Genomic DNA, 24,701 nt, shown 5'->3' on the forward strand with positions numbered 1-24,701 from the left:
GCTTCTTTATTGAAATTAACCTAATGAGCTGCATCTCAGCCTGGTATGGTAACTGCTCTGCTCAGGACAAACAAAACTTGAAAAGTGCTAAACACTACCCAGTTCATCACAGGCTCATCCCTTCCTTCCATCTAGCCCATCTTCATACTGCATTTTGTCAGGAAGGCTAATAATATTGTCAAAGATGTTTGGCGGGGGGTGGAGTTTCAAGATGGCGACGTAAGCATCTGCCTTTTAGGCGCTCTTTATTTTTTCAACTATAATCACCCTTTAATTAGATCTTTTCGAACTTAATCATATGAGTTGCTACCTTTGATTGACCTTTTTTTCCTAAAATAATATTTGATCTAATCTTGTCAAACCTAAAATGGCTACAAGTAAGAAATCGGCTAAGGATCCTGTATCCATCGACGCAATTTCTGGTCTTTTGGACACTAAACTGGATGCTAAACTGGCGGGTCCGGAAGGCAGACTAGAAGGTAAATTGGACAGTAAACTGTTAAATTTGGAAAGGAGGATTACTACGAAAATATCCGATCTTGAAGGAGTTGTTAAATCGCTTGAAACTAAGTTTCAGTCGCAGGCGTTAGAGGTTCAGCAGCTTGGAAATAAGATCACGACTCTTGAACAATCAATTTGTGAAAAAGCACGTACAATTGAAGTGTTAGAGAAGAAGATAGAGTCGACTGCTAAAACTTTAGATCAGTATAAGTTTAAAATTACTGATCTTGAAAATCGTTCTCGCAGACAGAATTTGCGCATCATCGGAATTCCTGAAAAAGTTGAGTCCGGTGATTTAACTGAATTTTTCTCTAAATTACTGTGGGAAATTTTCGGTGGTGAAGGTTTGAAAAATGAACCTGTTATCGACCGCGCTCATAGAGTTGCGAGGTTTTCGTCTGTGCCTGATAAACCACGAGCGGTGATTGTTCGCCTTCATTATCCTCGTGAGAAAGAGCTTCTAATTCGGTTAGCTCGTAAAAAAGGTATGATCTCCTACAAAAACTACTCATTTCGAATTGTTGAGGATTATTCGTATGAAGTAATGAAAGCCAGGATCGCTTTTAAACCAGTGATGGCAGAGATTCATTCGATTGGATTTAAACAAGCTTTAATGTATCCAGCGAAGCTTAGAATTGTGCTGCCCGACAACAGTCTACACTTTTTTAACACTCCTGAAGAAGCGAAGAAATTTGTTGAAGAATATCGATCCTCTAGTGCAACTTGAACTATGAGTTACATTGAAGATTTTTTTTTTGGAGAGAGGATGCCATTTCATTTTAAGTTTTAACCCTGGAAGTTGGGTTATAACTTTTTATTTTGGACTATAGGTCTGGGTTTTTTTTTACTACTATTATTATTGCTTATAGATGCTGTTTTAATTTTTATAATATCCTTTTTTATACACGTTTGTATTTTGTAATAATGAATTATTTTTTCAAAATGTCGTTTCTTCTTCCCATAAGTCTTTACTTTTTATAAGCGTTTATTTGCTTGCCTGTATTTAGAAATGGAACAAAGGTTTTGAATTCTTTTTTTTTAGTCTTTTTTTTTTATATATGTTATAGTGTCTATTAAATCTTTTTTTTTTAAAAAAAAAATTCTATTTTGATAACTTTTTTGATTGCTGAATTTATATTCATATTTTGTAATATGGCTTTCTCAAAATGTCATTTCTTCTTCCCATAAGTCTTGGCTTGTGAAACGTCATCTTTGTATCTGAATATGGAATTTCTTTTTTAAAGGTGTATTACATTTTTAAACTTTAATGTTCATTTTTTTTTATTAATGATTTTTCTGGTTTTACTATTTTAGTTTTTTTCTTGACTTGACTGATGTGTGTGTGTATGTGTATGTATGTATATATATGTAGGTATATATATATATATATATATTTTTTTTTTTGCAACTCTATATTTTAATTAGGGTGTTATATAGTTTTTTCTTAAAAAAATTTTCTTATGGAGCTGCCATCTTGAAATGGGGGTAATATTAGTATTAGTTTATGCGCCTGCCGCTTGGCTTTCTTTCAAAGGGTGGGGGGAGGGGGGAGGGATCTTTTTTCACGCTTTTGCTTTTTATTTTTTTGCTTTTAGTTTATGGGCTGACTTTAAATTGTTAATATTGTTGAGGTGTCAGGATCTCCGGTTGCTCCTGAATCAATTTTCCTTCTTCCTAAATTGTGGGTTATGTGTCTTTTTAACCTTTTATGATACACACAATTAATATTGGTATGATGGATAAATCTATTAACTTTATCTCGTGGAATACTAATGGTTTAAATCATCCGATTAAACGTAAAAAAATATTTAAAGTATTCCATAGATTGAACGCTAATATTATTTTTGCACAGGAGACCCATATTAGGAGGGAGGATAATCAACGTTTTTTTAGGTTCTGGAAAGGTCAACAATTTCACTCAAATTGTACCGCTAAAATTAGGGGTGTGTCTATTTTTATAGACGCCTGAATTTCGTTTACACATTATGAAATTATTTCGGATCCACAGGGTAGATTTTTGTTGATAACTGGTTCACTTTTTAATCGGAAAGTTGTTTTAGTTAATATTTATGCTCCAAACTTTGATTGTCCTGAATTTTTTAAACGTTTATTTACTTCTCTTCCTAACTTGAATGAATATATGTTGATTATGGGTGGAGACTTTAATTGTTGTTTGAATCCTTCGATGGATAGATCTAAACCTATTCGAACTCTTCCGAATAGATCAGCTTTACTTATTAATTCTTTTATGGTTGATTCTGGAATTACTGAAATATGGCGGTTTTTGAACCCTAAAGATAAAGAATTTTCATTTTTTTCACATGTTTATCATAGTTATTCTAGAATTGATTATTTCCTTATTGATCATCGTTTATTAACAGATGTTATTGATTGTAAATACGATTCTATTGCTATTTCGGATCATGCGCCTTTGAAGTTATCTATCAAGATTCCGGACTCTTCTATCAATACTAGATCTTGGAGACTTAATGCTACTTTGCTTCAAGACCCAGAATTTATTACCTTCATAAAACAACAAATTGACTTATTTTTTTCAACAAACTATAATGAAGAGATTGATAAAGGAATACTTTGGGACTCTTTCAAGGCTTTTATTCGTGGACAAATTATTTCATATTCTGCTGGTAAAAGAAAACAAAGATATTCAGATATAGCTTTATTGGTGGATAAAATTAAAGAAATTGATAAGATTTATTCCGTTACTCCTACCAAAGAACTTTATAAGAAGAGAGTTGAGCTTCAAATGGAACATAGTTTATTATTATCTTCTTCAATTGAGAATCAATTAATTAAGACTAGGGCTCAATTTTATATTCATAGTGATCGAACTGGTAAATTGTTAGCTAATCAATTAAAAGCTATTTCGACTAAGCGACAAATTATTAAAATTCGTAAACAAGACGGTAATTTAACTACTGATTATAAAGAAATCAATAACACTTTTCAAGATTTTTATAAATCTTTATATCAATCAGAATTTGACGGTGACCGGTTTACGATGGATAATTTTTTTAATAACTTGAATATTCCTAAACTGATAGATGAAGATTGTAGCTTGCTTGATGCTCCTATTTCTATGGATGAAATAAGAGAGGCTATCTCATCAATGAATTCAGGGAAAGCTCCTGGCCCCGATGGTTTTATTGTAGAATTTTTTAAAACTTTTTCTTTATTGCTTTCTCCTTGGCTATGTGAAATCTTTAATGATGCGTTTGTTAAGAAGAGACTACCTCAATCGTTTTATGAAGCTACTATCTCTCTAATTCTTAAAAAAGATAAAGATCCTACTTTATGTGCATCTTATCGCCCTATATCATTATTAAATGTAGACTCTAAGATTCTTACAAAAATTTTAGCCATTAGATTAGAAAAGGCATTACCACAGATTATTTCAGAAGATCAAACTGGTTTTATTAGGAATCGGTATTCCTTTTTTAATATTAGAAAATTGATTAACATAATTTATACTTCATCACCTACAACCCCAGAATGTGTTATCTCATTAGATGCTGAAAAAGCCTTTGATAGAGTTGAATGGACATATTTATTTAATGCATTGAGAAACTTTAATTTTAGTCCTAATTTTATATCATGGATTAAATTAATATATTATAAACCTGTTGCTTCTGTTCTTACAAATAATTATAGATCTTCTTTTTTTCAATTATCTCGTGGTACGAGACAAGGTTGTCCTTTAAGTCCTTTATTATTTAATATTGCATTAGAACCTTTAGCTATTGCTATTCGTGAGTCTCTTAATATTTTTGGTATTACCCGTAATGAGAAGTTATATAAATTATCGCTTTATGCTGATGATTTGTTGTTATATATTTCTAACCCTAGTAGGTCTATTCCTGCTATTTTATCCTTGTTGGCTCAATTTGGTAGCTTTTCTGGTTATAAGCTAAACTTAGATAAGAGTGAGTTATTCCCTTTAAACGCGCAAACCTTATTGAGTGATAGGATGCCATTTAAAGTTGTTACTGATAACTTTATCTATTTAGGTATAAAAATCACCAAGAAATATAAAGATTTATTTGGACTGAATTTTTTACCTATGCTTCATCAAATTCAACAACTTACTACAAGATGGTCTCCCTTATTTTTATCATTAGTTGGTCGGATTAATGCTATTAAAATGATGATTTTACCGAAATTTTTATATTTATTCCAAGCTTTACCAATTTTTATTCCTAAATCTTTTTTTGATAATATTGATTCAAAAATTTCTTCATTTGTGTGGCAAAATAAAAATCCTAGGTTAAGCAAACGGCAATTACAAAAGTCTAAAAAAGATGGTGGTCTAGCTTTACCTAACTTTAGATTTTATTATTGGGCGAATAATATTCGTAACCTAATGTACTGGAAACTAGATTTGGATTCACCTGTGTGCCCACAGTGGGTAAATTTGGAATGTAGTGAGGTTAAGGGATATTCTATATTTTCCGTTCTTGGTTCTTTTCTTCCTATTGATTTAGCCAAATTCAATAAACAGATATCTAACCCTGTTGTTAAACATACACTACGAATTTGGTTTCAATTTCGCAAATTCTTTAATCTGAAAAACTTTGCTCTGGACAGCCCTATTTTATGTAATTTTTTTTTCAAACCTTCATTGACAGATCAAGCTTTTAGTATATGGAAAAGGAAAGGTATAAAATGTTTTCGTGATCTTTTTTTTGAAGGTATTTTGATGTCTTTTGATCAACTATCCAACAAATTTGAATTACCTAAATCTAATTTTTTTAGATACTTACAAATTAGAAATTTCTTACATAAAATTCTTCCATCTTTTCCTAATTCAACTCCATCGGATTTTTCAGATTTGATTTTTACTTTTAATCCTTGTCAGAAGGGATTAGTAGCTTTTATTTATAACATGATTATGAAGATACAGCCAGAAATATCGGATAGAATTAGACAAGAATGGGAAAAAGAACTTCGATGTAATATATCAACAGATAAATGGGAAAAAATTTTACAAATGGTTAATTCCTCTTCTATTTGTGCTAAACATGCTTTAATACAATTTAAAATTGTACATAGAACTTATATGTCTAAAGATAAGCTTGCCCGATTTTACTCGCATATTAATCCTCAATGTGACAGATGTCACTTAGAAGTGGCTTCATTGACTCACATGTTTTGGACATGTCCCACTTTACATAACTATTGGAAGGACATTTTTGATGTCATTTCCTCAGTATGGAATATCGATTTACAACCCCATTTTATTACTGCAATTTTCGGTATACCAAATGAAGATGGCAATCAGCTTTCCCCTTCAATCAGACGAATGATTGCCTTTGTAACATTAATTGCCAGAAGGTCTATATTACAAAACTGGAAAGAAGTAAATCCTCCTACTACATTTCAGTGGTTCTCCCAAACCACTTCTTATTTGAGTTTGGAAAAAATCAGAAGCACTATCTTTGATTCTTCAATTAAATTTGAAGAAACCTGGGGACCATTTATTCGACACTTTCATATGAATTAATTTGGCCTATTTCAGATCCTTTTCTCTACTTATCCTTGTTCAGGTATGGAGTTCCGGAGTTCTTTTCTTGACACCTTTATATATTTATAAAGTGCTATTATTGCCCATGTTAGTTTAGTTTAGTATTTTTTTTTCAATATATATTTTTTCTCATATATAATTTCAATTTTTTTTTTCTTTTTTCGATGATTATTTTTGTTTTTTTTTCATATATATTTATATAGACTTGATTGATTTATGTACCTTTTGTCAATTGATGTTTAATAGGATATTATTATCCTATTACTAATGTAATTTCAAGTTTATTGAATTTGTAATCTGTTCATTATTATGTGTTGTTTTTTTTTAATATGTGAAATTTAATAAAAAGATTGAAAAAGAAAGAAAGAAGATGTTTGGCACCCCACCCATTCCACTTTCTCTCTTCTACCTTTGAGTAGAAGATGCAGGAGTTCGAAAGCCCAGACAACCAGATTCAAGTACAGTTCTTCCCAACTGCTATCAGACTTAAAAAACAATCACCTCTTTCACATACCCTTCTCAGTGGTGCAGCCATGTTTTCAGACCCTTAATTCTATTTCTTGTCATTGTTATTTTAGCAACTTTTTTTCACTACTTCGGTTTGCTCCCTAAACTTTGCACCAATCTATTGTCTTGCATTAGCTATACTTATCATTATATTTATTAACAAATATACTGGTAATTCTGTAAATTTCACATGAGCAAGGAATTTCATTTTACCCTGGTGTTCATCTCACTAATCTGAATCTGCTGGCAGAGATAGCACTTATAGCCATAATGTGGCAGAAGCCTGGTGCAGCTTAAATTTAAAATTTTACAATTTTAACTGACTAAACACATTTCAATTCAAGAATTCCAGGGATGAATACACAGAAAATAAGAAAATCGAAACTACATATGCCTGAGAGACAGTTATCATCTATATTTTTCCTGTCAGTGACCTCATGAATACAATGGTAATTGTATATCATAAAAATGCATTCATAAGTTCTTATCCAGCAAACATTACTGGTCTCTGTTGGTTATAGTCATGCAAACATCAGTTCCCAGATTTGACACCAAGTAAGCTCGATTCACAAAAGCCTCTCCTTTCCCATTGTTTCTCCTCAGAAGCATTCACTAACCCCATGAGAACCCAGGTGTAGAAGGAAAGTTGCAAGGAAAACATTAATAATTTCTGCACAAGTTCTACATACAATAGTTCTGCAATAGACTCATCCAAGAGTCATCCAATTTTTATATTTTGCAGATATACATAATTTCAAATTGTCTTGTATATTCCATCATGCAAATGTGTTGAACTTCTCAATAACTATCCTTTTTTTGGTCAGGAATCTGCCTTTGTCACTCATATTTTGTGCTTTTTTTAAACATACTTTTTGACAGCATAAAGAACATTTTGCAGATTTTCTATTTTCTACAAATGCTCCATTAAATTGCAACTTTTACAATGAATTTACTCCTTAAACACCTACTTCAAAGGTGCCACAGTACTAGATATACATTAAAATAAACAGTTGCAATACCAAGTTATCATTCTTAAATAATCTGTCATTATTAAACATTATTCAAAGTAATGTTTCTTCTTTATAACAGTAAGTGGCAGACTTTCTTTACCGGTACAACTTAAATTTGAATAAATGGACACAAATAACAGCAAAAAAGTGAATGAAATTACCATTGTAGAAGCAAAGATGAATCGTTTTATCCTTTTGGGAAAAAGCCAGAAGGCAAGTATATATTCACAACTAAACATGGCTGCACAGTTGACCTAATTTTAATTTATTACTTTAGCACTATTCTTCTAAAATATCCCAAATCACTTTTGGCTCAGTGTTTTCCCTAAATAGAACAAAAACAATCACACACTGGTGCCAAGAAATGTCAGACTGTTCTATATAAAGTATTATAGTTTCTTTTTTTAGCACATTATATTATTTTCAATCCCCCTTCTATGTTTATTTAAGATAAGTTCTAAGTTGATCCATACCACTTCGGCTGCCAAGCCTTCCCCTTCAGAAAGTCAGGGTCTTGCTTCTTATAATTTAGACAAATGACATTAAATCTTTCGAATAGCTACCATGTACTGTTTTACTCATTCACAGATTTGCCCTCATTACTTTGATAGTCTCACACATATCTAGACATCAGCAGTTGTCTTATATAAAAAACTACATAGAATTTTACTCATTGTGATTTGTATTAAATAACACAGACTTGTTAAAGTACAACACAAGTCCAGCTCTTAATCATCACTAATATAGAGATTTTCATCACCACCACCCACAAGCTGGTTCAAAGATTCTTGCGATATCATGAATAATTCTTTAACGTTAATCCTTTTCCAAAAGAACATCCAAATTTACTGTAATAGGCACCTTACTTTAAACCTATTTATTTAATAAATAGTAAAATTATCAATAGATTACTACTCTGAGAAGATTCATATGCATACAAAGACAAAATCTGCAATTTTACTGTGGAAAACAATACATGCCCAAAAGGAGCAGTCTCAAAGAGATTATGCTTTAGATCCTTTCATCACAACTAGGAACACTTCAGCTAAAAATAAAAATTCCATTACATCAAAATGCCATATGGAAAGAGGTGGACAACAGACGAGATTCTATGAGTGGTGCGAAGAAATAAAATGAGCAATAAAGATTGTGGTCATAATGATGACTTGATTGAATGGTATTCCACAAGAGCAACCCCATAAAGAGGAACCCATGCCAGTGAATACATCTAGTAAATTGGTAATTATCCTAATCTTCATTGCAAAGGGAAAGGATAACAGCATCGATCTATAGACATGATCAAGGAGGGAAAAGGAAGCCAAGAAATATGCCAGATGTAAGGGAGAATGGGAAACTAGTAAAATAGAAATATCATCTGTATTTACATGTGATAAAAGCCTTTAGATCTGGATGAATTTGATAATTTGAAAGCTGCATGCTCTTGTAATATTAAAATATGAAAGCAAAAAATGAAAACAGTAATTTACATCTCAAAAGGAATTGTTTAAAAGTAGATACATATAAAAAACTAAATGTGGCTGTGATGACAAAATTTTTGATTTGCTCTGAATTCTCATTAGATAACACTAAATGCAAGCTAATGTACACCCATTTTGTACATACAGCACAGTATTTTTCTTATCCTTCAGAAGCTCATAAGAAACAAATTTTAATCCTGATTACATATTGTGCTAATTCCATCAAAACAATTTGTACGTGGCCAAGGTAAATTATTCTGCATTTATCTGACAAGTCAAAGAACTACACAATAGCAGAAAAACTGCAAAATGATATCAATCGCAAAGTAACGCCTATTCATAAATTAATACACCAAATTTGAGATTGCTTTTTACAACAATTATGAAATGTATTTGCCTGTTTTCTTTAAATTGGTGTAATTATTGTTCCTTTCAGTTTTATGATATTTAAACTAATGAGTACAGAACTGGTTTAAAATGTCACACATCTGTAAAATAGCTTTTCCATTTGACACCTAAAACAAACGAACTACAAAATAGCACAGCCTTTCCACCTTGCAAGTCAAAATAAATCTCAGTAACACACTTTCAGATTTCATCAAAAATTCTCTAATTAAATAGTTCTGCTTTTAGAATCTATCACCCACATCAAAACAGACCCAATTCATTATACTTTGATTACAGCATTCGAGAATCGATTCAAACTGAAAACTGAATGAGAAAAAAAGAACATTAATCAATTTCAGTAACAAGGAAATTTCAGCACAATTTCAAATACCAGATATCAGCTTGTCCAAATATAAATACTTCACGTGACCCAGAGTTACAGCATACAAACTGAATGTTTCATACCTTCTATTCCCTCTCCCAGGACAAATCTTACATCATTTACTTTGACAGTACCCTGTAATTATATTACTAATAAACTTCCATTACGTTACAAGTTACATATTCCGTTTCCATACAGTTGCCCTATTAGCTAACTAATCTACAGTGGCATGCAAAAGTTTGGGCACCCTGGTCAAAATTTCTGTTAGTGTGAATAGCTAAGTGAGTAAAAGATGACCTGATTTCCAAAAGGCATAAAGTTAAAGATGACACATTTCTTTAATATTTTAAGCAAGATTACTTTTTTTATTTCCATCTTTTACTGTTTCTACTCACTTAACTATTCACAGTAACAGAAATTTTGACTGGGGTGCCCAAACTTTTGTATGCCACTGTGTCTGCTTTCAGCCTCATTTTTACATCTTGCTGGTCTATTACTGTCATCAACATATTTACTAATTACACATTTATCCAAGTTATTTATAAAAATTTTAAAAACTGGCACTGCAGTACCTGTTTTTGGGCAACCAGTAAAAGACGTGCTTATGTTTTCTGTTAGCTAGTGAATCATCCATCCAAGACCTCCAACACCATGAACATTTATTTTCTACAATAACTAAATCAAATGCCTTCTGGAACAAGTATGCTATATCCATTGATTGCCTTTGCACACAGTATGTAATTTCTTCAAAGAATTATATTTTGGGTATATACCTCAAGAATGGTTGAAAAGAGATAAATATTTAATGAAAATGCTGCTGGTGGCTGGTAAAAAGACTTTTATCAGGAAATGGTTATCACAGGAGAGCCCAACCTTAAATGCATGGATGGACATTTACAAAATGGAGAAGTTAACAGCATCTGTTAATCATAAGCTGGAACAATTTAATTCATACTGGGAAAAACGGTTTAACTACATAATGCCTCATAGACCTGATTTTATTTTCACAAATCAAGAACATGTTGTTTAAAAAAAAAATCACTCCCTACTTGTACATAGTTTTCTCCTTCTGTTTGTTCTTTCTTTCCTCGCTTTTCTATAAGTGTATACCTCAGATAAATACTATGTGGAGATTTGTGGCATATATGACTATATGATATATATGGACAATATCTGAAATACATATTACTGAAATGTTAGTTTCATGATGAACTTCAATAAAAAATAAACTACAAAAAAAATTATAACATATTGGTCAAACATGATTTTCTTTTTACAAAACCATGTTGACTCTGCAAATTTTAATTTTTCCAAGTATCTTGTTGTGACAGCTTTAAAATAACTTCAAACATTTTCTCTAAATTCAACACCATCTGGAAGGCTACAATTTGCCCAGGTAGAAGATCAGGTGCTGCCTCTCAAGCTTATTTTGGGAAACACAGTGACGAGTCAGTGGCACTCAACAACAGTGCAGAAAACCACTGAAAGACAGAACAGTGTAGAAGGATGGAAAATTTAAAGGCAATCAGCAGGATGCTCTGAGTCATCTGTACATAATGAATAAAGTTGCTTCACAAAGCTATCACCCAATTTGCAATGCTTCATCAACACAGAATACACCACATTGTGAATGGCATATGCAGAGTATCTGATTTGATGTCCATGTGACCTCTTGCTTCACTTTGAAGGAATTATTTGAGCCCCTGCATGATAGGAAAGGAAGAGGGAAAAGGACAGGTGTTTCATCTCCAGAAGTTGTAATGGAAGAGTACCATCAGGGGTGCAGCTAGTGGGTACGGAAAAGTGAACTGTAATGTCTTAAAGGGAGGGGCTGCATCAAAATGCTGAAAGGAGAGTGAAAGCTGTTTCAGGAATCTTATCAAAGCTACTGGAAACTGAGAAGAATGAACCATCAGATGCAGAGGATTGTGAGGCAGAAGGTAAAGGTCAGGAGAACTCTTTCCTGGAGAGATGATAACAGCAGAGGTGCAGAAAATGAGATGTGTTTTAAGGGTTCTGTCAACCAGGATACAAGGGAAGCCTTAGTTGAATGAAGATTCCTCATCGCTGTACAAATACAATGGAGACAGAAAAACTGGGAAATGGCATGCCAGGAAGCAAAGTAGCTGGCAGTAGAAATCTACTTGATTGTGACTAACATTTCACAGTTACGGAGAAGGCGGGAGGGGCACGCGAGAGGGTGTGGACTTCTTCCACTAAGCTAATGATGTCTTCATCTGACAAATACGTCTCCATTCATCCTGCTGATCTCACAAACACTATTTCATTTTATTTTTTCATCATTATTTGGTTGTTATGACTTTGACTGACGTCCCAGAGACTGGCTACAACCAGTAAATAAGAACATTATTTCAAATTGAATATACCTGCACATTAAACTTTTTTCTCAATGTGTACCTAAAAAAGTATAGCTACAGAATAATAAACTACAAAATAGTCTTTCAAAAAATTTCAATGCTAAATAGCTTATAAACAAGAAATACAAACTACTACAAACACATTTCTCAGGTGAAGCCAGAAATACTCTATCTACTTCTGATAATGAATATTAACTGAACAGGAGAAAGCTAATCCATTAAAGTTATTTTATTGCCCTACAATGCCAATGTGAAGCAATAAAAAAGTGGCGTTACATCTGAACTGTTTTGTCTAAATTAGAACGCCACTATTTCCAATAAAAATGCAATCAGTTCAAGAAGATCTAAATAGATTACCTAACAATAAGAAATCATGAATTAAACAAAGCCAAGGGGTCAGGAATTCAGGCACAACAACTAGCAGTTCATTGCTGCACCACTAAAAGCTAGAAATACTCAGCCTTCACAATGGTGATTCCGCAAACCAACTTTGCTAATATTTTAACTGGTGAGGCCTTCAGCTGTATGAAACCCCTGCCATTACCAGTTTTTCTTCCCTGTCTCATTCTAGGACAGAGGGATGGGCTGGGACAGTATGGTGAGTTACTGTTATGAATTGCTATACTTGCATAATTATTTGTATGAAATAACATCCACTATGGAGATATTTTGGGCAAGTAATTAATTACAGATAACATTTTACTTCAATCTTTTAAATAGTTCTATGAAATCTCATTTTTCCCTTGACGACTAATGGTGACATATCAGCTTCATTCTTTTTTGGGTGCGAAGGGTTGGGTTATGAAGCCACCAAGGATTTGTGTAATAAATCATCAGCAAGCTCCAGTTACATGACTTTGCCATATGATTCACCAACATCACAGAGCTAACAAGGATAGCCTATCCAAAGCCAGTCAAGAGTATGCATGCTACCAATTGCAGGCTTCCCACCAAACAGCACATAAATTTTAAATTCAGAAATCATTACTGGTGGGAGCACCGTCACCAAAAGCACTGAAGCAACTTAAGGAGGTAGTTCACCCCCACATTATAGTGCGTTTAATTTGGGCAATAAACATTGACCTTGCCAATGACTGTCAGATCATGAAACATGAAATATAATGACATAACAATGAAATTTAAAAGTGTACTTCAAATTCTATATTTGACCACAAATACAACATACAGAATAACGATTTAAAAAAGAAATTCAGAGACCTCAGCAGACACAGATCGTACAACTGAAATTCATCTGAATGAGGAAAATTATGAAATAATAAATACTTAACTATAGTGTGTCCAGATAACATGTTAAGCCAAACTAAAGCAGAACAGAAGTTGTTCTCTTCGTGTTTGGAAAACTGACACACATAATCTAAGATTAATGCATTTTATTAAGGCATTTGACAAAATTGCCCATGGTAGGCTCATTCAGAAAGTCAGGAGGCAGAATCCAGGGAAACTTGACTGCATGGATTCAGAACTGACTTGCCCTCAGAAGGTAATGGGGTGGTAGTAGATGGAGTACAATCTGCTTGGAGGTCAATGATCAGTGGTGTTCCACAGGGATCTGTTCTAGTACTCCTGCTCTGGGGTGATTATTAAATGTGCAGCTGACACAAAGGTTGGTGGAGTTGTGAATACTGTAGAAGGTTGCTGTAGGTTACACCAGGGTTCAGACATGATACAAGGTGGGCTGGGAAGTGGCAGATGGAGTTCAATTTGGAAAGTGGGAAGTGATTCACCTTGGAAGGTCAAGCTGGAAGGATAATACAAGATTAATGAAATGATTCTCAGCAGTCTGGATGAAAATGGATCTTGGAGTGCACACCTTCAAAGTTTCAACACATGTTTATAGGGTAGTTAGGACAGTATGTGATGTGTTGGCCTTCAGTCAGGTGTCTGAGTTCAACAGCCACGAGGTAATGTTGCAACTCTCTAAAATTCTGGTTAGACCACACTTAAGAGTATTATGCTCAGTTCTGGTCGCCTCATTATAGAAAGCATGTGGAAGCTTTAGAGAGGGCGCAGAGGAAATTTACCAGGATGATGCCTGGAATAGACAGCATGTCTTATAAGGAGATCGAGTAAGCTAAGACTTTACCTCTTAGAAGAGAAGGATGAAAGGTGACCTGATAGAGAAGTAACAAGATGATAAGAAACATAGGTCAAGTAGACAGCCAGAGACCTTTTTCCCAGGGCGGAAATGACTAGTACAAAGGGGCATAACTACAAGATGCTGGGAGGGAAGAATGTCAAGGGTGTTGGTAGAGGCCAATACATTTCAAAGACTTTTAGACATGCACATGAATGAAAGAAAAATGGAGGGCCATGAGGGAGGGAAGTCAGCTGGCTAATGCTGATGCCAGTACACCACCAGACTTCGAAGCAGATGCTCCCTGGGTTCAAATCCAGCCTGCTCCTTACAGAGTTTCCATCTATGCTGGGTTGAGCATCAAGCTAGCAACTCTACCTCATAAAAAAAAACAGACAAATGCTAAGGAAATGGCAAAAAATGCCATCTGATGTGCCACAAGGCATGAAAAGGAACAACACAAATGTGAAAGGGAAGGGTTAGATTGATATTGGGGTATGTTAAAAGGTCAGCACAACATCACAGGCAGAAGGCCTGAAATGCACTGTACATGAACTCAAATTTCTTAGAAATTGCCCATTTGATTTTAAATACCTACAATGCACAGATACATGACAGAACTATACAATTAAAAATCTAAAATAATTTGTCATCTTGCAGGTACCTGTCAAGTGGAGGTAAAAGACAAGATTCAGGAAAAAAAATCAAAAGCTACACAATCTAAACTTGCACCCCCCCCAGCATAATAGGCAGTGGAGCATGTTCAATCAAACATGAAGTATTGCCTGTCTCCAACTTAAAGGACGCCTTAGCTTTACATCTCAAGAAAGTAATAATTTACCTGACTATCTCTTTTTGAACATTTGCATCTGTGTGGATGACAGTGATGTGAGTAAATATATTACAGTATTTGTAAGTTAACATGACAGAACATAATTTTATGCCCATCTAATTTATCAGTTTTACAAGAGCACTTTCATTTCTAATAGATTAATAAAGTAAATCTTTTAAACCATTTCTTTAACAAAATTATAATAGTTTCTTATCACAGAAAAGGAGTCATGAAATACCTGGCCTGCACAGGCATACTTCAGAGATATGCTGAGGCACGGGTATTAACTTCCATAAATTACAAAAACAAAGAATAAATATTCTGTCTACAAGACTCATTTATCACACCTACCTTGTTTCCATGTAGCTTTATGCTTTTTATCTTTAATCAACCAGGTTAACAGTTCTTAAATGCTGATGTGGTTCAAACATAAATGTAATGCATGCTACAAAGGGCTGTCAAGATAAGCACAACTTCAAAATGATTTGATTATACAGGCAGTCCCCAGGCTACATACGAGTTCTGTTCCTGAGTTTGTCTTTAAGTCGGATTTGTACATAAGTCGGAACAAGTACATCCGATATTACTTAGCGTCAGTCAAACATTTGTCTTAGTATACAGTATATATTTTACCTTTCTATGCATATAAAACACTTAAGAAACGTATGTATTCCAATAATTAAACCACTGCGCTGCTTAGTAATAACTCTAGCTTTCATCGGGCCTTTCACATGCTCCATTATTCTCACTTTATCCGTTATCCTTTAAAATTGTTCCGATTGTTGACTGACTGTAGCCTAACGCTTTTCCAATGACTGATGTCGTTTCACTTCTTTCCAAACGCTTTATTATTTCTACTTTATTTTCAGTCACGATCGCTTCCCACCAATGGAACAGAAACACTGGCGGGTCCAGAGGTCCGCTGGGTCCTAAGGAGCACCGCACTGAGACAGGCTAAATGAGACAAGTGGGGGCTGTGCTGGGTTTGGGTATTTGATCCTCCACAATATTCCACGAGGGAATTTAAACTGGAGGTGGCAGTGTTTTGTTTTACGAGGCTGCGTTTCGAGCTCGACATCAACCTGGCACAGATGGTACAGGAGTCACTGGATCAACATCAACCTGACATGGGAGCAGTCTGTCACTGGATTGAACTTGAGCCCGGCGCTGATCTCACTGCGCTACTAGCCGACCAGAATGGGGGGGAGCGGGGTCAGGGTGAATCTTACTGAGAAAAATTTAAACCAAATACAAAAGTTAAACACTCAACACAGTGTCAACGGCAATGACTTAAAATGGCGGACGGCGTTCTCCTTCCTCGGTTCCTAAGTACGAGTTGTCCGTAAGTTGGACGTTCATAACTCGGAGACTACCTGTACTTTTAAAGTACCAATAATTTAAGGATTCCGAATTACTAACATTAAACGTTTAACTATTTTAGGCTTTGCATATTTTAGAAATGTATTAGTTCTTTCTTTAATATTGTCAACAGGTTTTATTGATAACTAAGCTTGGGAGCCAACATGGTAAGTTTTTAAGAGTAGGGTTTAACCTGTTTTCACAAACCCCATCCTCAAAATATGACAGCAGTAACTTCTAACAGTATTATTGCTGGAGGATCCATTCAAGTACAAATAATAGGTAGATCAGCAGGAAGTATAAATGGCACACGGGCGCCCAGAAAATCCAGATAACGGATATTTATTATATTAATTTGCATCTGTATTGATCAAACATGTTAACTACATTCATTGAGAAAATTTTGATTCCCATCCCCTCTAATTTTCTTGTATTTATTCACGTCAGTGCCTCTCTAGATATGGATACCCAAGTTAGCCACCTCTTCATAATGTGGAATACCACTTTCAAAGGATCTTCTCTGTTCCAGTGGAATTCAATTCAACTTTTTGCTACTTTTCCTGCATTTGTATTTCTTTATACTATGCAGAATCTGCACTCTCTCAATTTTCTTAAAATGTTTAGCTTGGCAAATAAAATGCAGATGGCTCTTCAATTGTTTCCTACAGAGTCTAGACCAGCCATCAGTTGCAACAAGTCTTGCATACAATAACAGGCTACAAAACAAAGTAAGGCAGTATATCTTGCAACAGCACATCACTCTCCAAAGAGTTCAATGTATTCTATGTACACTTTTGAACAGAAGCTCAATGAAATTACACCATCTGCCTTATAGCCATCAACACATCAGGATCCACGGTTATTGCTGCCAACATCAGATCTGCCTTGTTGAGGGTGAACCTGTAGAAAGCAATTGGCCTGGACAAAGTCCTCAGACATATCCACAGATCCTGGGTGCATTCACTGACATCTTTAACTTATCCCTATTCCAACTGCCTGGTCAACAACCTCCAGCATCCTAGCCAACCTTGATCTTGCAATCACCTACTGCTGAAACAGGCCCATGGCAGATGCCATCTTCCTGGTCAGTCCCTCATCTCTAGAACATCTGGATAACAAAGGCATTTACATCAGATGCCTAGTTACTGACTATAGCTCCATCCTCAATACCATAACAAACTCATCTTCTAGACCCAAAACACAGCACGCCCCTTTTTGCAATTGGATCTTTGACTTCCTGACCAACTGACCACAATCAATAATGTTGGACAGCACCACTTCTGCCACGATTATCCTGCAACACTGACGCCCTGCAAGGACATGTCCGCATTAGTTTACTCAATATACACTCACAACTTCAAAGCCAGATTCTGCTCTAGCTCTATATACAAGTTTACAGATGACATCACTATAATGGGCCAGATCTTAAACAACAATGGAACAAAGTGCTGAAAAGACAGAACCTAAACATGGTGTCAAACCACCTTTCCCTTCATGTTAGGAAATTTCATCTGTAACAATGGTGCTGAGGCAGAAATAGTTGACAGGATCAAGTTACTGTGTGTAAGTATCACCAACAATTTCTTCTGCTCCAGCCATGAAGATACTATGGTCAAGAAAGTACGCCAGTGTTTCTTGTTCCTCAGAGGGCTAAGGAAATTTGGTATGCCCCTTATGAATTTGACTAACTTTTTGCGAGGCACCACAGAGAACATTCTAGCTTTCACAGATTGGTATGACAACTGTTCAGAATTGCAAGAAATTGCAGTGTGTTGTAAACATAACCTAGTTTATCGTGAAAACCAGCCTGCTCTCTATTGACTATCTACAAACCCTAGTGCCTTAGGAAAGCACTCTACATAATCAGCGACCTCTCTTCCGAAGGTACAGAAGCTTGAAAACATGTACCACCAGGATATCTTTTATCCTGATGTGATGAGGCACTTGAATTATAATCTCTCAACTAAAACTCATCATAGGCCCTGCACTTCCTCTATAACTATAACACTATATCTGTATTGTCTTCTTTCCCTTTTTGCACAACTTCAATGTACTTATGTATGGAATAATCTGTCTAGATGGCACAGATGTTTTTCGTAATTTTTGGATACATTAGAAATTGTAAAAAAAATTTACAGACTACTGCCACACTGGGTTTTAAGTTCTACACAAAATCTATTTAATAAGATTAGGGCCAATCTGATCTTTGCCTCTGTCCGCTTACCTACACAATTCTCATAACAATCCATTTCCCGATAGTCAGGAACTCCACTTCAGCCTCAAATATATCCGTAAATCAGAAAACAAATCTCAAACATTCTACTCTAAATGTTCTGTTAAAATTTCAAGACAAGCTCTTGAAATGCCATGGATTACATGTTGATAAATAAGATCAACACAGACTTTTGAGTTGAAGGGTATGTTTGAAGTGCATTTATGCTGGAAAACCTGTAAGTCATCAATTCTATATTACCAGCAAACATAATTTATGTTTTTTTAAAATAATAAATGCCAACTTAAAATACTGAACACTTTCTTGTCTCATCATCTTACTAACCATCTCTTATATCATATATTCCACAGATGTGCTAACTATACATTTGGCAAATTCATACTACCAAGACTAGATCTAAATTAATGAAGCCACGAAGGGGCAGTGGTATCCACCTCCAAGAACTACTCTGAGCTTGCTCACATTTAACCACCTTCTGATCTAGTTATCTATAGATAACACTTTTTCAAGTTTGCAGAACAATTAATTTAAGCCAGAACATATTTTAAATGCTTATCCAATTTGTTTGGCTGCAAATGAAACTATCATGCAACATTAATTGCAGTCCAGGCAAAAAAAATGATATAAGTAACCGTGGTTACTCAGAAGGAAGTTGAAATATTTATAGTAATTAAATTAAGATTGTTTCATCACCATTTCTCCAAGTATTTTAAACTGGAAACAATGTTTATGATAGTTAAATATTCCAGGACAAAACTATTTACACGAAGTCATACCACATATCAATGCCCCTCCAAACTTAGTCACTGGAGATAAAGGCATTTGTTACTGTGACACCAACAGTCACTGTGAGTGAGCTGCAGAAGTCAATGGCTGCAACTGGAGATAATGTTCATAGCTCCATAATCTCCAAGGCCTTGCGCAGAAGGGGTATTTATGGAAAAGTGGCAAGGAAGAAGCCCTGGCCAAAAGAAAAAATTACACGTTTGCTTGTAAAAACTTTACAAAGAGTCATTTAGAAGATACCGTAAAGATGTGGAAGGTCTTGCGATTGGATGAGACTAAACTGGAGCTTTTGGCCTCAACGCTAAGCAGTACACATGGCATAAATCCAATACTGTGCATCAGCCCGATAATACCATCCCTACTGTAAAGTATGATGGAGGTAGCAGCAAGCTACGAGTATGTTTTTCAGCAGCAGGGACTGGAAACCTGGTCAGGATTGATGGGAAGATGAATGCCACTTATACAGAGAGATCCTAGATAAAAACCTGCTACCTCTGCTAGACAGCTTAAGCCAGGAGGAAGTTAGTCTTTCAGCAGAACAACAACTCAATGCAAACTGTCAGAGCAACTACGGCTTCAAATTAAGAAAATTGATGTCTTTGAGTGGCCCGGTCAAGACTCCTGAACTTAACCTAAATGAACAACTCCAACAAGACCTCAAGATTGCTGTCCAACATCACTCCCAAACTAACCTGGCACAGCTTCAGTAATTTGAAAGGAGGAGTGTAAAAATCTTGCTCCATCATGTTGTGCAAAGCTAATACAGACTTTATCCAACAAAACTAGCTGTAATAGCTGCGAGAGGAGGTTCAACTAACTTCTGAGAATGAATACTTTTGAGCTGTTAACATTTCAGTTTTTGAATCTTCAGTTTTCCCTGTTTTGGGGGAGAAAGGGAGTATGTGATTCAGAAATAAAAATTCTCAGTTACATTTATCAAAATCTCTGGTTGTAATACTCATTTATGTGAACAAGCGGTTGGGGGCTGAATACTTTTTCCAAGGCACTGAACACACAATTAGCATTATATTTACACAAACCTCAACCCATCAGTAACCCATTTCAGGAAACAATATTGCAACTACGGAATCCTCAACCTAAAATACCAAACTCAGCTGTTTGAAAAATTTCAAACTCCAGAAACTGATATGGTCAAAAATATTTTACAAGTCCATATGTAGATACATGGTGAATTGATTACTTATTGAGATGCATGGAGGAAGCTTTTAATATTAAAGTACTCCCTCTGAATTGTTCCTTTGCCTTCACAACTCAAAAGAAATTTACACTTTTCTTGGTCATTAGGAGTCAAACGAATGTATAAAGGCTCCAAATCAGGATATTAAGAAAACAGCACATAAACTCTATATTCTAAAACAGAATTTGAATTCTCCTCCAACTTAATCAAACCTATAGATTAGACACTACAATGAACTGTCAACAGTTCCTCCTCAGTATTTCTCAGTATAATGGACAGCACATTAAGAAAGGCACTTACAAATATGGACGTTCATGCACTGGCAATGCTTTATCATTCATTTCACACTACACATAGCTACTTGGACCTGACAGATGCTTCTTTTCCAGATCAAACATGAAGAACTAATATTAACATATTCCCACTTTAAAACATTCAAGTCCATTTCAGAGTTTATTTCCACTTAAAAATTCCAATTAAAAGCACCAAAATTAGCATTTTCCAATAGGTTGGCTAAAAGAAACAAGTGAAAAGCAGGTGCAATTTTATCACACAAATATGCAGTATTTACAGATAGCTCACTACAGACAACTAATTGAGAACCAGTATTTTATAAGTAAAACTTCAGTCCTCGCCACAGAACCAAACCCAATCAGTGATTTTATCCCTTCTCCCTGACACTATTTTGAGGCCAACCAAAATGGTTGATATTTGACATCAACATACCTCATCTGTCTCCCACTTCTCACCTTGGTAAGATGTCCCAAGGCTCTTCAGAGCATGTGAGTGACAAAAAAAACCAGCTGAAAATATGCTTGAATGGAACTATTTTGCTCAGGAGCAATGAAGTCATCTACATCTCCTGTTCCTCGTCAAGACTACAGGTATATCATCAAGAAATTTAGCAAAGAGTAGGTACTTCAAATTTTTAGCCATAAAATAGGATAAACAATAATCTTTACAAGTATGTGATTTATGAATACCAAACCAGATCTCTAGCTCTGAAAATTAACTTAGACATTCCTTCATAATTATTAAAATCACCTGTTTGTTTTCCCCATCTCAGATCACCCAACATTTTCCTATTTAGTCTAACATATACATTAGCATAAACAGCTCATGTTACACACTACACACTTCTGCAAGGATTCTTCAATCCAAAGAGGCATTATTTTGATCAACCTGTTCCTATAAAGCAGAAATCCTTTTTCACAGGGCACTGCTGCTCCAATAACCATGTTATTCCGCAAAAGTATGATGAGGTTAAACTCAAGTTGGAGAAGCAACACCTCATTTTCCATCTGGGTAACTTTCAACCTCATGGCATCATTGATTTCTCCCAACTTCCACTAATTTTTACACCACCCTCCTTCTCCTATCTTTTTCCATTCCCCACTCTGGCTCCCTCCTTTTTTTTGCATGGCCCACTGCTCATTCTCCCTGATAGATCCTGCCTAACTTGCTGGGTTCCTCCAGCATTTTGTCTCTTCCTCAAGAATTCCAGAATCTGCGGAGTCTCGTTTATCATTGGCATTTAGTGTCAAGTACTAGGCTGGCAAATTTTGGGTGGAAGGAAGTAGTTCATAAACCTTGATCAGAGATAAATACTTCCACACATAAAATCTCAGTAGTGCTTCTTCAAAATGCAGGCACTGAATAAAGTTGTAGTCCTGATTTAGGGTTTCAACCCAAAACGTCGACAGTTTTCTTTCCTCCCACGGATACTGCTAGTCCCGCTAAGTTCCTTCAGCAAATCGTTTGTTGCTTGTAGAATATTTTATTTGATACCATTTAGGTTTACATCACTACAACCGCTGAATATTTTTAATCAAGATTAACGCGTAAGTGGCATCTTTTACGAAAAATAAAACTACAATACGAAGAACAGAAAATAATTATTTCCTCCCTCCAATTTCTTTTAAAAAACACTCACCCTAATAACACCTACAAAACATTGCCAAAAGCAGCGGCAGAGCAAATAGGCAGATTGCGTGAAAATATGCATCCAAGCAGAAAATGATCTGAATTAAATGTTTCCATCGGGATATGGTGGGTGTGCAACTGATACAATACACCGCAGACACAAGTAAATGGGAACCTCGCAACTGCCGACTGCAGTGATTCCATCGTCGTTCGGCTCCCATTAAAACAATAAAGGAACGGTCACTCCCCGTTGACTCATCCGGGACAGCTCTCGGTGTCCAGGAGGCAGAGCTGGGGACTGGTCCCGGTCCCTCCCCGCTGCGGGTTCTTTGTCTGCGCCTCCACAGTGCTGGCTTTGGGGGGTCGGCGCGGAGCCCACTGGCCGGGAACAGGAGCCGTCAGTAACTTTTCAAATTAAAAAGCTCGCAAACAAGAGGAGCGGTATAATTCCAACACAAGGAGGGATCGCCGGCAACCCTCCGTCTGGCCACAATGTGGAGGAGGAGGAGGTACTTTCTTCTCCCACCCTCTCCGATAGCACAGGCCCGGGCCTGCTCAGAGTAAACTAGTTTTTATTATTATTCAGGAAACAGCTTAGCGGGATCATGCAGGTTCTTTCGCACCGAGTGAAGCGAGCAGATAGGTGAAATGCGTGGCGTTGGTTATATTTCTCCGTGCTGTCACGGTTATCCGTACCTATCGTGGACGAGTTAGAGGCGCCCGCCGGCTTGGCCGCTCCCGCTCCCGCTCGATCCGCGCTCCCCCGCGCCGCGCGGAGGATGGGCCGGCCCGGTGACGTCACCCGAAAGCCCGCCTCACCGCCACAGGGTGTGCAGGACAGACACACCCGCCCCGCAGACAGCCAGGAAACATCACACACCCAACACACGGACAAAAGACACAGAACATAAAACATCACAGTCATTGAAACAGCCTGGGAATGTGCAGTTCCATTCAGTGTTGCGTCCTTCATTGACTGCAGGCTGCAGAGCCAGTCCACTCTGATCAAAATCTCAGAAAACAGCAATTAAAAAACACATCATAATATGAACTAGAGGCCAATCCACAAACCTTGTGCTTAAACCTTGCCCAAGGAAACAAGACTCCAGCAGAATTGAGCGGGGGGAGAACACAGGCACCTGCCTCTGGCAGCAGCGAGTCAGAGGGAGAGGGAAACCAATCAAATGCAGGCAGACGACACTGAACGCCCACTCGCCTGCTGCTCCCGCTCTTGATGATTTCAATCTTGTTCGATGCTTTAACCGGCGAGAAATGGAGTCGATCGCGGGCTTGCACCAGTCTCTAGGCCGCACCCTCCACTCAAAACCTCACCAAACTCCCTCGGAGACAGCAAAGCGCCAGATAACTCAATTGGCCCGAAAACACACCAAAATGTAAATCGCAGGTTTCAACAGTGGCAGAATCATATTTGAAAGTAGAAGTAGATTCATGAACTGTCCAAAAGATATCATAATTGGTCGCGTAGTTCAAAAGCACCATCTACTTATCACACAGATTTTTATCACCAATTCTTTTTTTTAAAAAAGAAATGGTTAGCAAGGATGTCTGGCCAGAATAACCATGGCTTTCAAGTTTAAGACAAATAACAGCGATATTTGCACAGCCTCAATTTAGTTTTGAATTCCAGGTAAAGCAAGCAAAAATTCTGTAGATGCTGGAAACCTGAAATAAAAAGGGAAGAAGGTAGAAATACTGCACAAGTCAAACAGTAACCAGGCAACAATATCAGGCTGATATTTCATCATAACTAGGCAAAGTTAAAAAACAAATATATTTACAAAGCAAGAAACCACAGGAATGTTAGATAATTACACAAACAATGGTGATGTTAGCTGGTGAAGGCAGGATACCTTTCAAAGCTTACTAGTAAATCTTTTTGTTACTTTCTCCCTTCTAAACTTACAAAGCCTGGTATGATAATGGCTATTGTGATCCATCTATTGTGGTAGTGTAGTGAGTAGTGCTTGTCGCTCTCACTTTCAGCTTTCACCACTGGCTAGCAGTGTTATGAAAAGGAGAGCTGAATGTGCAAGTCTCTCCCAGCCAGTACACAGCCCCTCCAATGGCACGCC

At 36.2% G+C, this 24,701-nt stretch overlaps 1 protein-coding gene across 4 annotated transcripts in view; it reads right to left on the minus strand.

The window, feature by feature from the left end:
- The window catches only part of LOC132394196 (E3 ubiquitin-protein ligase RNF38), a 135,889-nt gene that overhangs the window by 75,098 nt on the left and 36,090 nt on the right, over nucleotides 1–24,701 (minus strand). The window contains exon 2 of one of the 4 annotated variants that reach the window (XM_059970057.1): nucleotides 23,305–24,291. The exons of 2 other annotated variants lie outside the window; for them this stretch is intronic. Coding sequence is in view for 1 of the 2 variants with exons in the window: in XM_059970055.1 (XP_059826038.1) it covers nucleotides 22,619–22,690 (72 nt within the window). In the remaining variant the exon portion in view is untranslated. Of the gene's footprint in view, nucleotides 1–22,618; nucleotides 23,272–23,304; nucleotides 24,292–24,701 lie in introns of those variants that run through there. One more of the 4 variants, XM_059970055.1, reaches the window with a different exon arrangement.

Source organism: Hypanus sabinus, chromosome 5 (assembly GCF_030144855.1).
Source record: "Hypanus sabinus isolate sHypSab1 chromosome 5, sHypSab1.hap1, whole genome shotgun sequence".
Lineage (NCBI taxonomy): Eukaryota > Metazoa > Chordata > Chondrichthyes > Myliobatiformes > Dasyatidae > Hypanus > Hypanus sabinus.